At 39.7% G+C, this 24,796-nt stretch overlaps 1 protein-coding gene across 1 annotated transcript in view; it reads right to left on the reverse strand.

Moving 5' to 3' along the window:
- The window catches only part of LOC102037395 (diacylglycerol kinase iota-like), a gene marked incomplete at its 3' end in the record, with an annotated part of 114,999 nt that overhangs the window by 34,398 nt on the left and 55,805 nt on the right, over positions 1 to 24,796 (reverse strand). The window contains exons 7-18 of the mRNA XM_031061424.1: positions 22,612 to 22,683; positions 22,194 to 22,310; positions 16,476 to 16,550; positions 15,150 to 15,245; positions 13,288 to 13,370; positions 11,466 to 11,526; positions 8,335 to 8,448; positions 7,685 to 7,822; positions 6,473 to 6,551; positions 2,573 to 2,628; positions 1,644 to 1,706; positions 1,340 to 1,413 (exon numbers count right to left, since the gene is read on the reverse strand). Of these exons, the coding sequence (XP_030917284.1) occupies positions 1,340 to 1,413; positions 1,644 to 1,706; positions 2,573 to 2,628; positions 6,473 to 6,551; positions 7,685 to 7,822; positions 8,335 to 8,448; positions 11,466 to 11,526; positions 13,288 to 13,370; positions 15,150 to 15,245; positions 16,476 to 16,550; positions 22,194 to 22,310; positions 22,612 to 22,683 (1,028 nt within the window). The remainder of the gene's footprint in view (positions 1 to 1,339; positions 1,414 to 1,643; positions 1,707 to 2,572; positions 2,629 to 6,472; positions 6,552 to 7,684; positions 7,823 to 8,334; positions 8,449 to 11,465; positions 11,527 to 13,287; positions 13,371 to 15,149; positions 15,246 to 16,475; positions 16,551 to 22,193; positions 22,311 to 22,611; positions 22,684 to 24,796) is intronic.

Below are 24,796 nucleotides of genomic sequence, written 5' to 3' on the forward strand. Positions count from 1 at the left end.
TTCCTGCTGGTAAGCTGTTGAGTCATAAAACTGTTTTGCCCCTCTTTCCCCTCTCCCTGCTAGCTCAGCACAAGGAATGCAAAAAGTTGCTTAGTTTGAGGAGGCAGGGAGAAATAAGAAGCAGGAACAGATACAGCTGAGGCATGTCTCTTTTCTACCATCAAAGAATAGATGTAAAAGTGATCTGAAAGGGATAGAAGGGGGAACTTTGGAGAGGTGACACCAAGTATGAGCTTGCAGTGAAGGACTCAGAAGATTAAGTGCTTGGGACTGCCTGCGGAGCAAAGTAGGAGGTTGTCTAAAGCAATGGTCTCCAAAGTGGGGTACATGCAAGAAAAATTCACAACTGACAAGACAAAGTGTATGAAGAAAACTATGACTTTTACTTTCAATAAGAAAGCAAACATTAAAAACATACATTTTTTGGTAATACTAGAATAGAGTTACATGTATATAATTTATAAATATACATTATTGAGGCAGTGCTTAAAAGCTTTTTACTGACAGAAATGCACAATTAAATTAAATTTGGAGACTACTGTTCTAGAGAACAGGAGACCAACAACTTTTGATAATTCCGCTTTATTTTTTATTAAGGACTCCTTGTAACATGTTTAAAACTGTGACTTCTTTCGGCAGCTTGGTATTCCTTAACTGCTAAAATATTTATCCTTCCCCTCTCTCCATTTCTGTCCCCTCCTCCCCTTTCCTTTTTATCACACTTGGACTCTAATTAAGCAAAAGACCAGATATCTGATGTCGCCCTGTTTTTTAAGATTTTCTAAGCCTTCTGATGTTAACATTCTTTAACAAACTTTCTCATGCACTTTATGTAAATAACTTATTGTTCTGCATTCTTTTATAGAGAAGGAAAAATTTGATGGACTGTTGGTTTGTCCAGTGTCATTGGAGATGTGGCACTATCATCCTCCAATCCACTGTCCCTTTTGGAAATCTATAAATGTTAGAGTCAGAAATTAATCTTCCCTCTTTTTTACCTTGAACAGCTGCGTGTCTGTGTCATTTTATTTCTTGTCCTATAGCAACAATCTGTCCTTTTAATAACTTGTTTGCAGGTTAGATGCACAGCTTTCTGAAGTGTGCTTGTTAAGCATTTCTACTGTATCAGGATACTCAACTTTTTAAGGAATGGTTTTGCTGCACGCTGAGCTCTGATGCCATTCTGCATAGCTCATTAACAGCATTATAAGGAGCCAGCTCTCAATGAGGTGAGAAAATGCTTCCTGCACATTCACCCAGCCTAGGAAAACTGTTAGGTGTCTTTTGAAAACTATTGTTATTTTTCTTGCATAACTTCAAGAATCCATTTTGAGCTTACCTGGGTATGTTTAAAAACACTATACACTGGAACTTCAGCTCCTGGATCTTTGGAGTCAGGTCTGTACCATCACACTACAAAGCCAAAGTGACAGAGCACAGAGAAATTGCTGAATGGAGCCACAGACAAGAGAAGTGTTGCTGCTTTGTAAAAACTTTCCCAAGACTTTCCTTGGAATGTGTTGCAAATGTCATGCTCAAAACTGAAAAGTAACAGAGCCATTAAACTCTCACCTCACTCTCCCTCCAAACCTCCACCTCCACCCCCCTTCCCACAACGCTATGACACAATTTCTTATACTCACCACAACTTTAACATGCTTGGATAAATCTCTTGAGCTTCTTTGCAGAAAGTCTGTAAAGGCTGCCTGCAACAGAGATCAGTGCAGGAATTGTCAACACTTCCACTCTTTTTTTTTTCCCCCAGTTTTTATCCCTCCACAGAGCGAATTACCAAAATGCCATCCTTTGGTCAAACTTACTCTCTCAAAATACATTATTTGATTGTATTGTTTTAAATTGTGATACTTCTGCTTTTGAGAGCTTAACTGAAAAAAAGTCCTTGAACACCCAAGTTCAATGGTATCCTGAACCATTAAGCACAAATTCTTGCTCACATACTTGTTTCCATATTTAGGGCGCATGGGTGTTATCATCTAGAAATACATTATATGCCATTCATTATCAAACTAGTGTGTACTCTTAATGGCTTTAGAATAAAGTGCTGTCCATTTCCTCCTGAATGCACAAGTGGGTAATTATATGTACATATTCACCCATCATGAATCACTCCAAATATCTCATTGGTGCCCTGCACTCCCCATCACCCTACATCCAAGACTGCTCCTCAAAGCTACAAAGATATAGGCCAAAATTTGGGGAATTCCTCTAGGAAAGTCAGTACCAATGCAGTTCCCAAGCCCTGAAAGAAGCAGAGCAGTGTCTTGAGAAGCTTATGAGCCAGAAGCAGAGGGACCAAGATATGACCAGGACTGTTTCCAAAGGAGTGGCACTTTTCTCATCTGCCCAGCTTTGTATAATAACAGTATCACAAGCTCTTTCCTACAGACACCTGTGTGTGGCACTGCCAGAAACAGCATGAGTGCACTTGAAATTTTAACAGGCAGAATAAACTGGCATGAGCTCCTGATGTGAGAAAGTGAGGGGGAAGGTGATTAAAAAGACATTCAAACAACTAAGTTAACATCGTTCTGTGAGACAAATCTGTACTTACCCCAGCATAAAACATTTTATTTCTAAATCGGCTGTTGAATTTCTCTGGATTTGCTTCTGTGAAAGGATGAAAAAAAAAGTATGAACACCCTAATGAAACAAGTAGACTTCATTATATCTTCACATTCTCTGCCAACACTACAGTGCTTTCAGTATCACTCATAGAAAATATTACCATAAATATGTTTTCCATGTGTGAGTCCCCCATCTGTGCCTTTCTCTGCTATCAGATTTCAAACACTGATATTGAATTCTTCCCTTTTCTTGTAGAGTGTGAAAATAGAGCAAAGAGGTAACAAGAATTCAATCAGTTACTTTAACACCTCTCTGACTATTCATCTTATGATAGAAGAGAATTTTTAGACTTCTGTTTCTAACAGTGGAGAACAAAACTGTAAGAATTATTAGAAATTTATGGAACAATAACCCATGCTTTGAACCAGGAGTAAAGCATTAGTAAATTACAAGATGAAATAGCCCCTAAATTCTGATGTGTTAAAGAGTTACTAAGGAATAGACATTTCTACCCAAAGATTTCTGCAGAAAAATAAACGAAAAAGAGAATTGGTTACTCTAAAACCTATTTAGAAACCCATTTCATTTTGATTAGACTCTAAGAGATGGAGAATTTTAAGTCTAGTAGTAATGTATCTCTAATGGTTAATTATTCTCACTGTTAATGTAAATGTGGTGGTTTCCAATCTTGAAATTTTCAGTCTTCAACCGCCAACTGCTAAATCTTGTTATACTTCCCTGTCAGATTAAAGAGCCTTCAACTATCAGATATCTTCTCATCAAGTAAATACTTAAAGACAGTGATTAAATACCTCTTAACCCTCTTTCCAATAAGCTAAATGGAATTCCCCTAATCTCCCAATATGAGGCACATTTCCCAGAATACAGTACATCCTTAAGCCTCCTTGGAAACTGCTTTCCTTGTTTGTGGCATCTAGAGATTCCAGAAATAGCCCTTCTGAGCCTGTATTCAGTGTTAGTGCCAGGTACTCACCCTGGCTCGTTGATTCTCCAGTGAAAACATCAAACTACCAAGGCAGTCCTTCTGGCTAAAACATCACCTTAGTGTGGATACAGCCAAATTACCTCTCAAATGACCACTTAAAACAATACTTCCAGTTCTCTTGAAAGCCACTACATCTCACAAAATACAGCTCCATTTTGTAAGAACGAGCTGCTTGAGGTCTCTGATTTGCTTGTTGGCTCAATTACTATATCTGTTGCTGTGTCACAGGTGATTCAAACTCAGCCAGGGCCACTTCTACTTCAAACAATGAATTTAATTGCATAAGTCAATCTCATCTCACTTAGTGAGCTCACAGCTCTTTGCAAAGAGTCTAAACACCTCATGCTAAGCAGCAGAAGGCTTCTGAAGGCTTGGTGCCTGTGCTGCACATTCTCTCATGTGAGTACCCCTAATGGCTCCAGACAGCAGACACCACAGCACTGGAACTTACATGGATCTTATGACAAACGCTCCCCCTAACTAAAGCCCCAGTTTAGAACAGGAAAAGGAACCTTTCTGATGTCAGGGACTCAGCAGTCCCTCAACCTCCCTGGTCCTCCTTCTGCCAACACAGACGAGCACGGGTAGGGAGGAAGGACTCTGTGATGGAAAATAGAGCCTTAGGTTGATTAGAAGAAGTGAATTATTGAGTGCATATCCTAAGTTCACTCCATCCTCACTCCTCCTAAACCATCAAAGAAGTATAAAAATGGAATGTGTTAGACTCTGTCTGTGTGCAGTGGGGAAGTTTCCTGCAAATGACCAGTCCTGCACAGCTGGGGGATCAAACAGCATGTCAGCAGGGATAAAGTAAATTGCATCTTCCATGCTCCACCAAAGCATAAGGATACTAACGGAGAAAGTTGGAAAGAGCCAGTACACAGAACATTTCCCAAAAAGCAGAGCTAAATACATCAGACTTGGATCCAATCCTCAACTCTCAATCTAATTAGTCACAAGAAAAGTGTAGAGGTTGCCATGGAAAAGATCACATTAATATATAGGTTCCTCTGAGATACTGCAATCACTGCTTATTCTGAATATAACAGCTGGCCAATATCTAGTGCTTTAAGTGTCCTGTTGGCTGAGAGCTCATATCAATTTATCTTATTTTGGTTTTCAGGCATGATATTAATTTGTTTTAATACTATATGTGATTACAATAGTTCCACATAAGAAATTGCATGCAGTCAATTACCTGAAGAGCACGAGTGCTATAGCTGTGAAAGTACTTTACATTTTGCTACCGTTGCTAAGAAATTTTCTGGATTATCATCTGTGGTAAATAAAATCATAATCTGCTTTGCGTTGCTTAATTCACCAAGCCACAGGATTCCTTGGGCTGGAAGGAGCCTTAAAGTCCACCTAGTCCAGCCATCTGCAATGGGCAGGGACATGTTCACCTAGACCAGGTTGCTCAGAGCCTCATTCAATCCAGCTTCGAACGTTTCCAGTGATGGGGCACCCACCACCTCTCTGGGCAACCTGTGCCAGTGTTTGACAACCCTCATTGTTAAACACTTCTTCTTTATAGCTAGTCCAAATTTACACTATTTTTGCTTAGAGCCATTGTCCCTTGTGCTATTGAAACAGGACCCATTTTTCTTATAAATCCCCTTCAAGTACTGAAAGGCTATAATAAGTGCTCCCAGGAACCTTTTCTTCTCCAGGCAGAACAACCCCAACTCCACATGAAAAACAATACAACCACACACCAACAACACCTTCAAGGCTTTCCTATAAGCTTTCCTCTTCTAAAATGCATAGAATTCATATATTTTAGCATTTGAGAAGACGAGGATGACACCAGCAGTGAGGACTTGTGCTACAGAAGCTCTCCTGGCCATACAAACTCAGACATTCAGCTTGCTCTGCCAAGTGCTTTTTCACCCATGTAAATTTTTAAAACCCTGGCATGTCTAGAATAACATTCATCCTTTATAGGGCTCCATAACTTCATTATTAAATAATGCCTCCATTAAATGAGAAAGTAGCCATGCATTTAATCTATACAGTATATTCATAGTCACATTAGCAATGCAGAGTGACATGCACTCATAAAAAAAAATGCATACAGCTGTCATAATTTCATTCCTGTGCCCTTTTGTGGCCCCTCATTATTATTCCTAAAGCTTGAAGCAGTCTTAAACATCATAAAATATGCATTAGCTCATTCCATCATGTATTCTGCTCTTTATTTAGCCTGACATTAGAGTGCTATCTTTTCATCTTGAAATGACACTCTGATAGTATGACAGTGACTATGAGGAAGGCTGTGTTTCAGAAAAAATACCTGCATATGAAGCTGGAATAATCAAAAGCTGAAGGCAGACACCTGAGCAAGGTTTGTTTCTACAAGCACACCTGCCTAAACCATATAGATAGAGCTGTTCATATCAGTGCAAAGCTGCTCATATCAGTCCTTAAGCCACCTGTCAGCCTGTACAGGGTGGCATAGCTGCCACTGGCAAGGGGACAGACAAGGTGCTACAGCTGCTCAAATTCCCGACGCTTTGGTGGACATTGAACCCTTTAACTTGCATAGAGAATTCTGGGTCTGTACCAAGTCCAGAGTGTGGTATACTGATCCATAGGTAACAGCTGTTCAGTTGAGAACATAATTTTATTCCTGCCACTTCCAGTCTTGTGGCTCTTCCCTTCCCTCCACTTCCATACTCACACTTGACTTATAGATTATCTCCTTTGCAAGATCTAACACTTTGTAAAGCTTCCCTTTCAGCCTTCTTCCTCCAGTACATCACAGTTGTCTTTGTACTTTTTTCATTTCTTAATCATGAAGTCCCTTGGAAATTCATAACACAATCACTTTTTCCTCTCGTACGTATCAACAAGGCTAAGGAAATAAAAAGTTCCTATTACCTCTGGATTCATGGAACTCCAGCGTAACATGTGCATCAAATCCAAGACTGAAGTAATTATTGAAGACATTGAGGGGAAGCTGTAATTAGATAATAAAGAGACATTGAAATGTGAATGGAACATTTCTCAACACACCAGGGTTTAACTATTTAAATTTGGCTCATCATGGAAACCTACAAAGAACAAAGCGGAACATGTCAGGGAAATGTAAGCAGAAGGTTGCTCTGAAGGTTAGTAATGGCTGGTGGAAAATAATCAGATACAAGAGCCCAAAGAACACAAATAGACCTACAGTGCTTTATGATCATATGTGTATCTTTGTTAACACATCAGAGGGTTCCTTATGTTGTCATTTAGACTCCCCATAAGGCTGCACCACTTAACTAATCACCAACACAAAGATTTTCAAAGGTTTTGCTGGCTCCTCAAGCTCAGCATGGCAAATGAAGCTCCAGCTGTGTTCTTCTCACTCCATATATAACCTGGAGCAAGCCAAGTCCCAAAGAAGCCCTAATCCTATTGAGGACCCATGAAGCAGGCAGGCACACATCTGGCCTCTTCTTCGTTTCACACACTCAGTAGGGCTGTAGAGAGGCAACTGTAGCATCCAATAGATAAGCTGGAAATTATAACTGAGAAGAAGAAAATGGCTCACAGAATCGGGAGGCTTTTTTAGTTTTGTAGTACTTTCAACATCTCCAGTCCAAATGATAAATTACTATGTGATTTCCTTGCAAAAATTTTCCCATTCTTCAACTACCAAGATACACTAGTGGAGATTACATGGAGAGCCACATAGAAAGAAGTTAAATACAAAAATACACTACACCTTGCTGTAAAGTAGGAAACAGCTGGTATCCATTAACAAAATCCTAAGGAATTAAATTTTACATCCTCTTTTTAGTTTTGTCTAATTGGGGATTGGATGGCAGTTTTCCCGCAACTAGAGAAAAGCAACAATGACCTTTCTGATAAAATGCTAGGGATTTTTTCCCAGAGTTTAATCTTTGATATAAATGTTCAATGCCAGGGTGTTTCAAACACCAAATAAATGCCTTTCAGTGGAATCACTGACATATGAAAAGAATCAAAGGGAGAGATGCAAATAAAAAATTTAAAAGTTGCAGAACTCCCCACCCATGCTGCTTAAAGTGTAACCCAAAGAAGTTCATAAGAATTCTGTGGCTCCCATGGGAAAAAGCAGGCTCTAACCTTACGTGCCCCATCTTCCAGCTCATCCTGGGGCAAATCAGGGTTGCGCTCAACCTGGAGATTCCAACGGTCCAGCTGGACAATGGTTCCATCTTCTACATGGCACAGGATCTTAGACACTGGCTCATCTGTGTAACCCTGACAGCAGAGTGACCAGAGTATCAGCCATGGATCGTGAAAAAAAATCAAGTTACCAATTACAAACTTCCCTCCTTTCACACATGCCCAAAACCCTCGATAAATTTTCGATCAAGCATTTTAATAAGTGACTATTGAGTCTAGGGCAGGCAAAGTAAGGCCATAAGGAGAGGAATTAAAAGAATATCTGCCTTTCCTGGAATAAGCCCAGCGCTGTAGTAAAGGATAAACAAAGAGAAAGTTTAAATTATGCTTAAATTAGAAGCCTGTTTACTGTCCTTGTTACTTGGCCTGAAATACCAGATGCACCTACATACACTTCTATTGCAACAACAGCATTAGTAATTCAAAATCCCAGACTGCAAATTGAAGCAAACCATTCTGCCAGAGTGAAACAAACCTTGGACACAGCCCTGCCTGCTATTTTAGCCAAAAGGAAATTCCACCCTGCCGAACTAAATCTGAGCAGCAAGTTGAGAACCCCACATAAAGGTACCCCAGCCAGTCCTTACCCCACCCCAGTTGAGGGTGCGGGCAAGGTCGTTCCCAGTGCCAAGCGGAAGGACAGCCACAGGAGGTGGGGGGCTGAGTTGCAGCTCATCGAGGATGGACAGGATCCAGCCCACCTATAAAAAGGAAAATTAGGAGAACCTTTAGGAATGTTATAGGCAAAAAGACATATTTTGATCATATATTCTTTTTTACAGAGAAGAGCACGTAAAGGAAATCTAGAAATGAATGAAGAATAATATGGACAATTCAAGGTAATTTTTTTTCAGTTACCATTGTGTCAAAAGAAACTCAACCTTTGACAAACAGTATGAAAGAAAATGAGAGACACATTAAAACAGCATGGTGTCTCAGAACTTGTCCTGCCAAGCATGAACTTGCTCACAAGTCTCCCTCTCCCATACAAGAGACCTTAGTCCTGTCCAGTACAAGGCATTATATCTATATCTATCTATCTATATATTTATATACAAAATATACAGATATACACACACACACATACCTAATAAAAGAATAAAAGACTAGACCAAAACGCAGATTACAGCTCAGGGGTGGAGGCTTTGAATTGGAAGAGTGAATCTGTCTCTTTCGTATCCTAAGCTATTAGTTATTTCAGAGAGCTATTTCTTCTATCTTTCTTTTGGACTACATAAAGCTTTCAAACAGAAATCTAGCCAGAAGGAACAAATTACTGTAAATCATTTTGTTCTCATTAAATGATAATTTTCAAAAGGGACAAAGAATTTTTGCTAAAGAAGTTATCAAACTTTTGATGACTGAAATTCTTGCTGCAGAAACAGAGGAGTCTTCCTTAAACTACTTGTCACTTATAAAAAAAAATAGTGAAGAACCTGTGCTGCATTTTTAGATAAAGAATTAATAAAAATTACCAGAAGATTTTTTTCTTGTTGCCCGTTTTCAAAGATGCAGCTTCTACTGCAAATGTGAGCTTTTAAATAGGACAGAAAGCCTAAATCCTGACTACAGCTGGATTGAATTTTGCTTGTCCCAGCTAATATTACTGTGATTTCAAAGATATTCTCAATCCAAACCAGAGTAGCTTCACAAAAGGCACCCAGTATAACATGGTCATCAGGAAAAATAGCTGGAGGTTGAAGAACTGCAGAGGAGGTGGCCTGATAAATACAGAAACCACCATGCTATTTAGTATTCTAGGGTATTTCTTTCTCCAAGTCTCTTCGAAATAAATTTAATTTTGCACAAATGGCATTTATCAGACAGCTATTTATCATAACCAATTGTCCAATTATTAAAGCATTCATCTGGGATATGATCCCCTTACTTCAGTTCATTGTCTGACAACAGACATCTCAAGTACTTACAGCTCTCATGACCTTGGATGTCACCAAAAATACTGAGGTCTTTAAAGGGCTTTCAGAGGTAAGTAATCCTCTCTCTTTCAAAATATCTATATTTCTGCACTGATAACAGGAGACAGAATGAAAAGTCAAGATAACATCAGTAGGGCCAGGACTTCTTAAAGAAGTTGGTCATTGTCATTGCCACTGACTTAATCCACACATCTGTGCTTCAGCCCACTGCTACAGGTAACATCAAAATACCCACCACTTTTGTAAATGCTTTTAACTGATGAACAAATTGCCATTTATAAGCACAATGTTGCTATTTAACTTGAGGTCACTTCTAAACCTTGTACATTAGTTGCACAATCCAGGATGACACGTGCTATCAATTTCCCTGTAAACAGATAGCTCCTGACTACTTTGAAAGGAAAGCTTTCCACTTCCGCCCTGAAGTGACAATGGAAAAGTTACTATAAAGTTCTGATTCACCTCAATAATGAGAGGTAACATCTGGTCTCATTGCATATTCATTAAGTCCATTTGAGCCAGATTTTTCATTTCTAGATGTAATGGCTTTGGGAATAACTAGATATTAATTTGTTTCAAACTGAGCAGCAGCAGAGGTAACAGTGGAGTGCTGCTCATACTAATGAGAAGGTGCTGCCACCTCTCGCACAGTGCAGCAAAGGGAAATAGGATGGGCTGATTTAATGTAGCTGTATTCTTTTCTCTTTTAATATCTTAATGATAATCTTTTTTCCCCTTTCCTCAGATGGGAAAGAAAACAGATGGAAATACTTTTTTGCAGCTGATGCCTCCGGCTAAAGGACTGCCTTTCATGTTTAAAGGAAAAGTTCATCAGTCAGTAACAGTCATGTCTTTCTTCTCACGTACCAGCAAGGCAGTGGTCTTATCACAGATTTTTTTTCTTCATTCTTGCAGGGGACACATTGATATTAATATCCCTACCCCTGGGGTGTTAAAAGAACACACAAAAGCTGCAAAAATCTCCCCAGAAGTTCAAGCCAAGGTGAATTAAGAGAGGGGATTCAGCTCTCTACAAAATAAACCAACCACATCTCCATGCCCTAAACATCTATATAGATATGTTCTGTCCAATCACTGCATCTTGTGAGTAGTAATGCATTTTCCTTACCATACTTACTACTAAAATTGCCATCAAATGCATGCTGAAGAACTGAGCCCCTAGCAATTAAAGGTCAGTTTTTCAACTGTATTAGCATTCAGTGTCACAGACTGAGATTTTAAATATTTTGAAGTACTGGAAAGAGAATGCAGTTATAACTCCATTACCACTCATGACCTTCAGACCATGAGCTGCAGAGTTTTTCTCCAAATGAAGGTGCACAAACCCTTTCAAGACCTGACCCCATTCACTTATCCAGGAACACAGAAATTGTCTTGTAAAGAAAAGTACTGAACCTGGATCTGCCAGGGTCTAGCAGGAAGGAGCAGAAATTAAGATATAATGGCTCCCAGACACTAAGTTAACCCTCAGACCTAATGTATATAATGACAGGAGACCAGCAGAGTTATTTTTTATTCCTTTTAAGCTGTACAAAATCTTTATGCATAAAGGAAAGTGAGCTTTGGACATGAGAACCTGGCCTTATATCTTCACAGACCAGACCACACAGAAAACTGAAAAACAAATATCAGATTTCACAAGTGTAAGATATGTTGTCTCTCCGTGCCTCTGCAGGCAGGGTGAGGTGGGAAACCCACCACTGTGAGGAGTTTAATCCCTTGGCCAAAGACCATGGCACTGCCAGGTCCCTGCCACCTACCGTCCCATCCCCGCCACACGCCAGGATCCGCAGGTTCGGCACTTTTCTGTACAGCTCCAGCCTGCCCAGGGAGGAGAAGGGAGGAAAAAGGAGAAAAATGTAAGAACAGCAATGCAGACATTTTTAATGCATTTTGCTGAGTGACAGTGTAACCACCACTTACTGCATTTTCAAATATTCATTACTAAGAATATGAGTAGAGGTGGAAATGCAAAACCACTAGGATGTGAAATGAGGCCTTCCTCCATGTCAGGCAGCACCTCCTGACAAGTGTTTGATCACTTTAGCATCTTCCCAGATTTTCAAATTCCCTCTAGGGAGGTCAAAATCTTTCATATTTCTCTTACCCTAAAGTAAACAAATTTAAACACTGAGGTTTTAAAACAATATTTAATGTTCCTCATCATGACTTGTTGAGCTACCGTTTCTGAGTCTTGTATAATGTGACAGCTTCTTCAACTAGTATTTTAACACCACAGAAGGCAAGAATATGTAATAGAGTTCTTTCTCTGGATATGTGATCTAAATATCAACAGGAGAGACCAAAAAAAGCACCCATTGAAGTCCTGCTTCTTCAGTTGCACCCTTCAGAAAGCCATAATGAAATATTTTCTAATGAAGGTGGGGACATTCACATCTAGACAGCTGAATGACCAGACAAACTAACGCTCCTTTTCCCCATTATACAGCTCTGAAAAACATATGTCTAACTTAAAACTTCTAAACATCATGAGAGAAGAGCAGTGCAGGTGCTTCTGCAGGAAAATAAAAAGCTTGGGTGCCTTGAATAGGAAACACTTGGACTGCTCTTCTACAGGCAAATATTTGATTTTATATTATTACTGTAAAATAGTTATAATAATATCATTTACAAAAACATACAAAGCAGATCTACAAATGAAAGTAGTTCTGAACAGATGGTTAAGAAAAGCCAGTATGCCCATGTCAAGTACCACAGAAGGATGGTTTCTCAGCCCTTGGCAGCAAAAATCAGCCCTTTAAAGAGAGGTACTCTCTCCCTTGGAAGAGGTTTGGACTTCAATTATTGTCTGGCTAAGCTGAGTTAGTTACTCAGTGAGCAGGGACAGTTGCACTGTGCTATGGTGTCACAGGCTGGAGGCAGCCTCTCCCTGCTGGAATGCTCATTCATTAGGGAATGGTCAGGCATTGGGATCCTCAGTGAGCCTTGGAGCCATCTGGACCTACCTCTATCTGGACATGGAGGCAGTTCCTGACCTCTTCTCACAAAAGCCCTCACTGCAGCCCTTCCTCTGTGGCATTCACATTTTCTGGGGAAATCCCTTCCCCCAGGATTTTTCTCCTGGGAAGCTGAGAAGCCTCAGAGAAAAAGCAAAACAAATTCTTTTCTCATTTGCTTCTCCTGTGTTGTGCTCATGTGTGGAATGTGTTTGCAGATTGTTTACCCACAGGTGATTGTTTCATTGGTTTCCGCTGTGAGTTGTTTTCACTCATTGGCCAATCAGGGCCAAGCTGTGTCATGACTCTAGAGAGAGTCTCGAGTTTTCATTATCTTGTTAGCCTTCTGTCTGTATGCTTTCTGTATTCTTTAGTATCATTTAGTATAGTATTCTTTAATATAATATAGAATCTTAAAATAATAAACTAGCCTTCTGAGAACATGGAGTCAGATTCATCATTCCTTCCTTCATCAGGGCACCCTGCAAATAGAATATTCCCCTTTCTACCATACCCTGGATATGTAAACCTCACACAGTCAGTAATGCAGCCAAGTTGGATCTTTTCCTGTTTTCCTGACCAGACCAGAAATAGGGTGCCCAGCAATGAGGGCTCAAGTACTTACGCATCTCTCGGCCCTTCCTGAGAGAGATCAAAGACCTGGCGTGGATTCAGATACCACATAAACATTTGGAGAACCTTGGTGCCCTGGCAAGAAAGAAAAATCAAAGGAAGGGAAGTTATGAGCAGTTTAATGATTACTGGAAATAATAGTGTGCATTATTCACTGTATTTCAACTGCTTTTCTTTTTTTCTGTGCTTTATAAAGCCAACATAAAACAAGAAGACAAACTAGAAAGTGGCATAGCAAATGACTGCTCTGTAGGATAGCAGTCCAGGACGAGGTGCACATGCAGGCATATAGACCAATTCCAACAACACAGATCACTAATGGTCCATAAGAACAGGCAGTTGGGGTCAGACCAAAGGTTCATCTCCCACAGCAACCTGTTCTCCTGCTTCTCACCACCTGCAACAAGAAGAAACTTCTGTTATCCCACCTCACCCTCATCCATGACAGAAGAAGTTGAACCAGATTGTAGCCAAAATCTCCATCACATTGAACAGTGTGCTGCCCAATGCCCAAGCAATGACAGTGACCTCCACCATCATCATGATGATCAATCATCATTGTAACCTCTTCCATCTAATGAAGCAGGAGTCAAGGATTTTGTGAGGTACAGCTGCCCCAATGGTCCCTCACTCTATGCAGTGTGGCCAGCCCACCATCTAAAGGTATAATTTCTGTTTTCTCAAACTCTGAGGTTCATATTCCCACTCAAATCCCTTCCTTCACGTTCTGCCCACACATAAAGTGACAGGATCTCTTACTAGTAGCAGGGAGCTAAGAACTCTGTGGGCTGAACTTGTACTCTAACTCAAGAATGCCTTTCAGACATGGCCTGAGGGTACACATCAGGAATTTGCCATAGCTCTCCCTTCCTAGGGATGGCTCTTCTGCCTGACACCTTCCCTGCTCTTCCCAAGAATAGCAGTCACAGTACCTAGGAAAAGGTATAAGAACAGAAAAAATGAATGGGATGTTTGCCATAGGTCCTCCAGTCTCAGCTGTGTGCAGTTCATAGAACTCTTGAACCAGAGGGAGGTACAGGACTTCACATTTTTTCAGTTGCAAATATCTCCTCCAGCCCATGTAAATGTTTAGCATCCACAACATCCTAATGGAAGGAGTTTTTCACTGAACTACAGACTGTAAAAAGAACCAGCTTTTTCCTTTTGTTTTGAATTTGATATCCTCTCTAATTCTAATGGAGGAGAAAATGAGCAGTGCCTATACTACTCTCCATGCTCTATAGGCCTCTGTTGTATCTTACACCAGTCTTTCCTATTACAAGGCCCTGTTTATGGAAAGGCACTCCAACTATTTGATATTCAAAAAGTGGCAGAACCAGGGAAATATTCACTTGGGTAAGCATTCATTCCAAGAATCCTAAGGAAGAAGTCTGCTGCATTTTAGTCACTGCAACTTGGTCTCTGTGGTACAAGACCACTAATGATTTTTCTTAGATGTCGTAGGAATATGTCATTTCACATTCAGTAATTTCAACAAGCCTTTCCTAGCAAAGTTAACCACTCTTTGGATAAAGCCTAAAGGCTTCACTGGAAACCTAAATTCCCTGTGAAAAGATGAAATCTTCTGAAAAATTCCAAACTGTCATTTTAGATTCCTTTCAAGAATCTGAAGATAGGAGTACAGCCACTCAAATATTCAAATATCCATTCCAGTCATCCAACTCTAGTGAAGAAGAAAGGCCATTCCACAGCAAGGACCTCTTCTGAGGAAGGTCTTCAGGCTTCTTCGGGCAGAGAGTCCTTTCTATCTGACTGGCCAAGAAATAGAGCCATGTGCACAAACCCTGCTGTTAAACTTAAACTTCACAATCCAGACCCAGCTGATAGTCTTACCTGATTCCCTCCACTTTTTGGATTGACAAAAACCAGCAGTGGCTTCATGAGCGGAGAGGAGATAGGTTTTATCACAAAAGGCCGGCCTTTGTTATCCTGAGAAACAGAAGCAAGAAACAGCTTCAGTACGAGGGATGCAAGATTCTTTGGCATAGCACACACAGAAGACCCAACCTAGCTCTGGCAAAACTACTTCAGGTACTGGAAATAGTACAGCCATGTCAATGCGGTGCCCAGTTAGAGCAATTTATACAGCTGAAACAACTGAATAAAATAAGGGGAAAATATCATCTGAGGGTAGTTTACAACTATTTCAAAATTATTTTGAGATTACTCCTGACCCTGTTCCCCACAATTATTCACACAACACTGGTAATGTGTCAGAGACAGTGCTATTTCTAATAGAGACAGTGTTATTTCTAATACAAACAGTCTTTCCAAAGGAAAACAGAATGAGATAAGTTACTTTTTCCATTAATTCCATCTAACATACAAGTTGCATAAGTACTTATTTGCAGACAATCTGCTCTCAAATTCCTGGCCTTACTGCCTTCCCACCTTTGAAAAAATGCCACAGATCCAACATGACACATCCTTGGGAAAACTATTTGCGTCCCTACTCCCCAGCCCCTGCAGGACACCCCAGAGCCCAGTAATGAGGCCACTGTCCTGGGCTTTTATAGACACAGATTCCAGTTTCTGGTCTGCGGGTCTCCCACCATAAAAGAAAAGACTTGAACCAGAGAGCCCTGGCTAGGCAGGGGTGAGTCTCTCTCCACCTGTCCCGTGAGGCTGCTTGTCTATATAATTAATCCACTAGGGAGGATATGGAAGCAAGGTTTTCTATAGACATATGGAAATAAACCAATAGATAATAAACTGCTTTCTCTCTCTGTGGTCCAATTTTAATACGAGATCCCCTGAAGAAGACATCCAAAAACAGATCACATCTGGACCACAGTCTTGCATGAGGGCACTCACCATGGGTTTCACAACCCCAGTTTCACACCCCTGTTCTGCTTAGTGGAAAAAAAGGGTGTGAGCTGAGTGTCTTCATCCCAAGGGAGCATACCTTCTTTAAGGTGATGGTCCTTCTGACACAGTGTGGTACATTGTTTCTTGAAAAAAATCAACTCAGAAAATAAAACTTTTCATACGAATTTTATCTCTTCTAATAACAAATTCAATATCATGGAATTTCCCAGGGGAAAAACACATTAAACAGTTCAGTGGAAAAAAAAGGAAAAAAAAGCCCAAAAACTTTTAAGTCTGTGTTTAGACATTCAAACAAAAGGAGCATGATATCCAAAGCACTTGAATACCTACATCGTTTCCTCTTTTGCTGGCTTTTCTTTTAAAGGACGTTCTCTTCTTTCGCCTTGTTGAAGTCTTTAAGGAGTTCTACATCAAAAGAAAAAAGAATACATGAAAAGCAAAACAAAATTTAGAAGACAGGCCCAGAGAGAGCCCCTTTACGAAGCTCTTCCATGCATGTCCACTTGGAGAATGATAAGAGTATCTGGCACATGCTCGAGATTTAAATTACATGCGCTGCATGCTTTACACTTCCACACCACCGTTTATGGAGAAAGCCACACACGGAGACCAGACTGGTGCTTTGGAACTGGAAACTTTCCCACGCTGTGAGGGGGGAAAAAAGATCAGATGCTCCCATAGACTCACATAACACCACATGTTGTACCTGCCAACCCTCCCAAAAGGGGTAGGAGACGCCCGTTTCCCCTTCGGGGCTCCAGTCTCCTGCCCAATCAGGCTCGTCTCCTGGTATGGAGACCACCTGCATAAAGATGTAATAAAAAAACATGATAAATAAGGTATTTTTCATGTTTTTTTGTTTGATTTTTTTTTTTTTTTTTTTTTTAAGGAAAGAAAACAACAAGTTTTAGCTCTGGCAACCATTATGACTCAACATAACGTAGGCCACCATGGTATATGATGCTGGCACCACAGAGTCAGTTCCAGCCTATCAAGAAACTTGTGCAATCATCTGCTAAGGAACAAACTGAATTGCTGATTTTTGAGGATTTAAGTAGAGAAGGTGTTTGTTGGCTGATTTTTTTCTTGTGTTTTTAAATAATAATACCACTTAACTACATAGGAAAAAATGTACACGTGCATGTATTTCTGCAGAACCTATTAAAATAAAACTTATGTTAAGGCTATTCTCCAGGCAGATGACAGTCTGCTCAGTGACACAGAGCAAAAAGGTGTTCTGGTGTGATAAGAACAGTAAAAAGGGGAATTTTATTATATTTTTTAATTTATTTTAATTCACTAATTGAAGTTATACCTGCAGGAAATCCTAACCATTTCCAAAATTTAAATTTTGTCTTGTGGGAAATGCTCCAAATATTTTTGCAGTATTTCAACTTCTAGTCTAACCATCACCAGGAAACAAAGTAGCATGAGGAATTAGAAGAAAGTTCATGGATTTTTTTTTCCTGGTTATAAGAAGGAAAGCAAGATTCACTCAGCTCATCTGAAAGTTCTCTTCTGTCCTGACCTTGATCAGATGTGTACCACTAAACAAGTAGAGATGATCAAATTTGTAAAAAGTAATGTTTATTCTTAATCCTGCTCGCTATCCTACATCAACAGGAATAGCTACTAGGTCTTGTTTAATACTCATCAACCACTTTCAGAATTTCAAGACTTGAGTATGACACGCCAGATGCACAAGTTAATGCTTCCACATCTTTGAGAAGAAAAACTAACAGCTATCTAACTAAAATACCTAAAGGCATTGCCCTCTATCACACAGACAAAGAGAAGCCTGGCATGGAGCACAAGGTCCCAAGTTCTCAGCATTCCTGGAGAAGGAAATAGTCATGCCTTATTGCTTACTGAAAATACTTAAGACAGCTCTGGAGAGCAATTTCAGGAATTTGCCCTTTTAAACCATAGTTTGAGAAACCACCTAAAGTGTTCATAAGTTCTTAATCTTCCCTATGCTGATATCTTGAAAGCATGATAAACCATAAAGACTGCACTGAGTACCAAGGGCATCAGCAATCCCATCTGCATGGTCTTGTGCTGCCCTACCTCAGTAGTCACACACAATAGTGACTGCAGGCAGAAGCCTTGATGTCAACAGAAAGTTATGGGGGCATTACATTCACAGCTGCCTCCCATGGGGGCCTTAGCCCAGTTCCTCAGGCATTCTCTGAAGGATTCTCCCTGGATTTGGGCAAAACACAGGTCAGAGAGGAGATCTAGTCTATCCACACTCATGTTAGCAGTGTGCTGAAAGCTCACACACATGACAAGGGTAAAGACAGCTCTGTAAAACCCTGACTAAATAGAAAAGAATAATTTAAAGAATGATTAAATGTAGTTGTCATTAAATCCCACTATAATGGGGATTATATTCCCACAATGGAGTGGGAAAAGGCATTCAACTATATTAAGGAAACAGTTTAAGGCTAAGCCTCCATTCATGGTTATAACCATTTTCATTTCCATACTCAAAAAGGCACTAAATGTTGCATCTCTACAATGTTATTTCACCTCTTTTTTTTTATTTTTTCAAACATGCCTACACCTATAGTGTCAACAGAACCTAAAGCTTTGCTGCAGTAATTGCAACCTCGTGTCCATAGCAGATGAACTGCAAAAAGCTGCTTAGACATACACAGGAGTTTTTTTGCAAACATGCAGCAGAGTAACAGCCAAAGAGAATCAGCAGTCTTTGCACAGTGAGGTGAAGAAATGGATACATAAGATCTTGTTCACAGAACAAGGTAATGAGTGTTTTGTAAACAAATAATGTTATTTAGCAAGGTACTTGATAGCAAAGCATACCTTTAAATGGGCACAATAAGTAAATCCTAACTTCCCTCTAGAGAGGAAACCTCTCCTTTGTGGATGTCAGTTTGTCCATCTTCAAAAGAGATTTTTCATATTATTGAATGGTCAGTATAGCTCTCAGAAAGCTTTGGTAGATGAACAGAGTAATTGGAGTCCTTCTTGTACGGTTTTGGATGGTGTGAACGCCATGGCCTACCTCAGATAAACCCAATGAAACCTTTCAACCTTTTCCCTTACAACACTTCATCCTCAGTTTTCAAAGGCTTTTTGCACACTGATTTTCAAATTACTTCAATAACTTACTGCCTTTGTCTTCCCAAACAGAAGACAGACTAAATCAGTAAATCCATCAGTCAGATCCTCCTTATCATCTACTTTTCTCCCACAACACAAGCATATATCAAGTCCAGTGCCAGAGATAACACCACTTTGGCTACCAAACCTCACCTATAATAAAATACCACCAGTCAACAAGGGTGACCTGCTTCACAAACTAGGAGGTGGAATTGTTTGGAACCCCAGGAAAGCAGAGCTGGTATCAAAGCACTGCTAACAATACAGAAATACTGGAAATCAGTAGAAAAGTTACAGAAGTGGCTCACATTACAGATAACATGGAAGAGGTATTGGAGTTTTCCATTCATGTAAGGCAGTCACTACACACAGGGCTACCACCAATTCCAAAACTGTTTGAACCATACCGAATATTCTTCATCTTTAAATCGGTTGCTTATAAGAAGCAAAAGCTCCCCATTTAGGCCATAGATGTCAGCATAAATTTGTTTTTCACCAATTACATCATGATGCTTGACTAGCCCAACATTGTTGGTAAGGAGACACAGAGTGTGGTCTTTGTGCAAGCCTAATATTTGAAAGGTGGTGACCCATGTTGTACAAAAATAAGCATGGAAAACCATTTTTGTGGCAGTCAAAAAATAAAAAAAATTTAAAACAGGGCAAGGTTTTGCTACAAAATGCCATCTTATTTACTTCCAGGAAACCACAAACAAACAGGATGCAGGCACCACTTAGATCAATTTTGTATGAGCAGGGAGTTCAGTTCAGGAATTGTCTATGACCAATGTAAGTAGTTAATTAGAGCTGAGGAAATATTTTATACCCAAAAAACTTCTAGCCATATTTATTCTGACTGTGAAATATCTGAAAAACACATTGTTGGTTACACATTCATTTTTTTTAATGTGAAATTACATCATTTTGTAAATATTGTGTTTGTACTCTCATATCAAGTGATGTGAATATTTCATAGTGTTTACCAAATATTTCAATAGGGTGAAGAGGGTCATACTACATAGAAGTAGAGCTGGCCAGAAACAGCAGGAGAGGAAAAATATTTACTAAGCAAACAATAAATAAGAAAACAAGACTTCTGCCAAAAAATCTGAAAACACATCCAAAAGATGCATCACTATTTTCTAAAGTAATGATTTTCCCATAACTCCAGTGGGTGCTATTAGGAAGCCTCATGGAAATGCACCCACTGTCTGTGTTAAATACAATTTTGATCTATTTGATGCTGCAGCTACTCAAGATAAGGTTTTGCATGCTACTGACCATGAATTTCAAGGACTAGAGATGTGATTGCAAGTTAATAATCAAGTACTTTCTCTGTGTTCATGACTCAGGCACACAAAGCTAACAGCTACTTTCTTTTGGCTTAACATTTTAAGCCTTTATTTAAAAGATATTTGTAAATTATAATTACCTAAATTAGATTTATTTTTTAATGTGAAGTTTAAAAAAAATGGACAAGCAAGCAAATTCTCCACAAATATTGTAGGGAAGATATACCCTGTTTTGGGCAAAAGCCAAATCAAAAGCAAATTACACATCAGGGTTTGGTGGGGGTTTTGTTTGGGGTTTCCCGCCCCCCCTTTTTACTAAAAAAATTAAGTAAAATAAAAATTAAAAGAACTGAAGAAACGCTTCTTTTAGTAAGGTCAAACATGGATACATCTGTCAAACACCACACAGTTGCTGAAAATTAGCCAAGAATATTAAGTCTCTGCCAAGGAATCAAACATTCCTCAACAAAAGAAGAAAAAGTATTTCTCCAGAGGAGACTGAGAGAGAAGAGTGTGGGGAAAATCTACAAATGGCAAAAAAGTCTTTTTTCTCAGAGCGGAGGTGGCTAGGAATTTTGCAATGCCTCTCTTGGCCTAAAGGAGAAACAGAAGCCTCTGGTTGATTTTTTTGGTAACTCTATCCATGTATTTCCTCTAGCCCTTGCCCTTAACGACAAGCTTCCTACTCATGCCCAAATCTGTCACATCCCTAAACTGGAACTAAAGGCAGTGTCACAATTTAGGCCTTTTTCTGGTTTCATGGACTACTTCTGTCCTAGTGCCTTGGCTACAGCCTGAACTTAGCTTCTTCTTGACAGACAGAAGGCAGAGTCAAAAAGTCCAGGTCACTTCCTAAGGATGGACTGAAATTAAGAATATTATTCTGAAATAAAAAAAAATTAACCAGCATCTCTGACTCCTTGATATGTCAGCATTTGTTTCTTTCAGCTCAACTTGGAGTAAAATCAGACTTTCAAAGAAAAAATTATTCTTGCATGATGTGAACCCCCTTTTAATTTCTGACCAGCTCTCTTTTGGATATCTTTTTTCCCGGTTGTGTTCAGCAGTGAATTTCCCTCTCCAAGACCTACCACATCCATCACAAAAGCTTTGAAGTCCAATGCCTGTTATGCGCAACAATGAGTGTGTGGGTATGTTTACTGCTGAATGTGCAAGCCCTGGTGCAATAAGACCTGATTCTTTACATGTCCATTAAAGGCAAATTCAGAGGGATGCCAGTCCAGACACAGCCAATTCTTACTGCAGTTCAAGGGAATGTTTGTGAAGATTTTCCCTATATTTTCTCAGCTCTATTTAATGAAACATGCTTGACTGCCTACCACACAAGGGATGTCTTGCAGTATGCTTGCTGAACTCACAGGAACAACTCTGAGCTGAATCAGCTCAGAATGAGTCATATTTGTTGTTAATCATCCCAAACAGGGAAATTCACTGAAGGACTTCATGGAGGGGAAGGAGGATACAGGTTCATAACCACCATGGATGTATGCTGGGTTTCAGGGAGGCAGGGTTGAACAAGCATGCCTTGGTGAAGGAGGACCAAGCAGAGAAGCCAGGCTGGCCCTGCACAGCCAGACAGCTTCAGAAACAGACATCAGCATGCAGTTACCTGAGGTTTCTTCACCTTAATGATCCAGGTGGGAGGCACAATGACAGCAGCATGAGCCCCCAGGGAACATGGCTCCTCAATGTGATGTAGCATGAAACAGGTGACTTTGTTATGAAACTGGAAGAGAGGGAAAGAAAAAGAGAAGCCTGGAGAACAAGAAGAGGGTGATGGTACCAAAACTGGAGCAATATTCCTAACGCCATCATCTTCAAATCCTTCAACATATGGAGATTTAGGACATGTAACTAAAGATTATCTTCCTAGGCCATGTCTTCTTAGAAAAAAAAATTAAAATAAAGACACAAACAAAAACAAACAAACAAACAAAGACAAACAAACAAAAGCACCAAACCAACAAACAAAAAAACCCACAATCACTCCTAGTTAAACCCAGTCTCCTGAAGTATTTTCCACTTACCGCCAGCTTGCACCAGGAACAACTGATGGCCACAATCTCTTTACTATGGAAGGAGAATTTCTGCTGAAAGCCCTAGAATAACCAGGGAGAAAAAAAAAAACATTAAATTCCTCTTGACTATAAGAAAATATATATCTCTAACTCTAGCCAGGTGAGTGTGTTAGGCAAGCAGATTTTTGGGGGACAAAACAATTACAGGGGGTAATAGAGAAGGTTCCTCCACTGGGGTATATTCACAAAATTCTTTTAAAAGAATTTTTGCAAAATTTTTCATTTTTCTTTAAATTTTTTTGTAGTTAAAAGCAATGGAAGAAACAGAGAAGAAATCTCTATTTTAATTTTTCATGGATTTCTATAGACTTGAAAGTTTCAGATTTTCTGTTGAGCAAAGTGTTCTGTCATTGCAGTCTTGTTTGTTTTAAATATACACAAGAATTTGAATCTCCCTTTTTTTACTACAGAGTAGAATTACCTTTTTTTTTATGACAGAACAAAATTAACTACAATATCTCTCTGGGAATGTTCTGTCAAGGAAATGAAGTAATTAAGTTTATAATTTTATTGAACTGACTCAAATTAAAATCTTTCCAGTAAGTTCCAAAAAAAAACCCGTATGACTTGATTCAGATCTCTGTAGCAGGCAGGGACAGGCGTTTCACAAGATATCGGGATGTCACGCGGAGATGCAGAAACCTCTCTCCCCCCTCTGTCCCCGATATCAATCACCCTTGGAACGTAGCCAAACTTGTACCCCCTCTAACATAGAAATACCAGTAACTTTCCACTCCTTGCTAAGCATCGTACGACCCCCTTCCTGACGCAGAGAAGCCCTATCTATAAAACCCCCCGAATTGTAACATTAAAGGCCTTTGACCGTCCACCACATTGGTGTCTGCGTGTGTCACTGGCCCGAGTGACCCATGAGGGAGTTGGGTTGCCGTGCTGTATTCTTTGAAACCAGGTCACCCCTTACCGCTATAGATCTCATAATTTAAAAAATTATTTCTTTGCATTTTTAAAGCAAGAAAAGCCCATCCCAACCACAAAATGCCATTTTATTCTCCTAGAGGGGAGCTTCTTTCTATAGAATGCAGTATGACATTGCTATAAATTCTAAGGTTGGAAAAGACAATTGGGTCATATATATCCTTCTACAGGCAATACAGGCAACAAAAAATAAGATACAGTCTGTAATTTTGAGCTGAGTTAAAGGTTATTTTAGTCAGAGAAAAAAAAATTATTTGGGTTGGTGGCTGGAGAGATGGAAAGTCCACAATTTCAGTGAACAGTTTGTCAGTTGTCTTTACTGCTTAGATTTCAGATTTGCAGTTGGTTGGATCCTTTATTCACAGCCTTCCATTAATCCTCTGTCTCTGTAAGTAGCCCATCACCACCCAGAATTTTCTAATTCCATCTCTCTACCAAGTGATGAATCTATGAGCCCATTTGCTTTTCAACAAGCTGAGAAATACCTAAATCTCCTATATGCTGGAAAATGCCCAAGACCCAATGCAAAAAAAAAAAAAAAAAAAAGTTATAAACTGATTTAGTAGCATCTAACAGGTCATTGCCTCACTGCTTCTGTTATTAAAGTCCTTCTTCCCCTGCAGGACAAATGAGCCTATTAGTGCTCAGTGAAATGAAAAGGTCGAGCACACCAAGAAGAAGAATTAAATAAACAACCAAAAAAAAAAACCAAACCATGCAGAGATGCCTTGGTCTTCTGAAGTGAGGGACTGAGCTACAATCTGTCTATAGAGGGTGGCTGAGGACAATTCTATTGATACTCAGAAAAGGAGGAGGCTCTACCTGCCTACCCAGAATACAGAACTACATCTTGCAGCTTCATCTACAGGTGTCACCAGCATGTACTCAAACCAGTTTGCCACGCGGACCTTGTCACCAAGACCAACTCCTGAAAAGGCTTGTGTCACCTCTGACTAGACTTCTGGGGCTTTGTTTCAATACCTCCCCTCATGCCTCAGGGTTTACATTCAGAGAAATTCAAAGAGTAGAATTTTGATAATGATGGTGATTTGGCATGTTCAGGTTTAGCAATGGAGTGTAGTGAAGCGGCTTAACAAAGACAAGCTGGCCAGACACTTCTGGCTGGGCACATCTTGTCTGCCATTCAGTGTGAGCATGAGAACAGTAACTGTGAAACAAGTGCTGGAACAGAGGTCTG

Source organism: Geospiza fortis, unplaced genomic scaffold (assembly GCF_000277835.1).
Source record: "Geospiza fortis unplaced genomic scaffold, GeoFor_1.0 scaffold8, whole genome shotgun sequence".
NCBI classification, from domain to species: Eukaryota; Metazoa; Chordata; class Aves; order Passeriformes; family Thraupidae; genus Geospiza; species Geospiza fortis.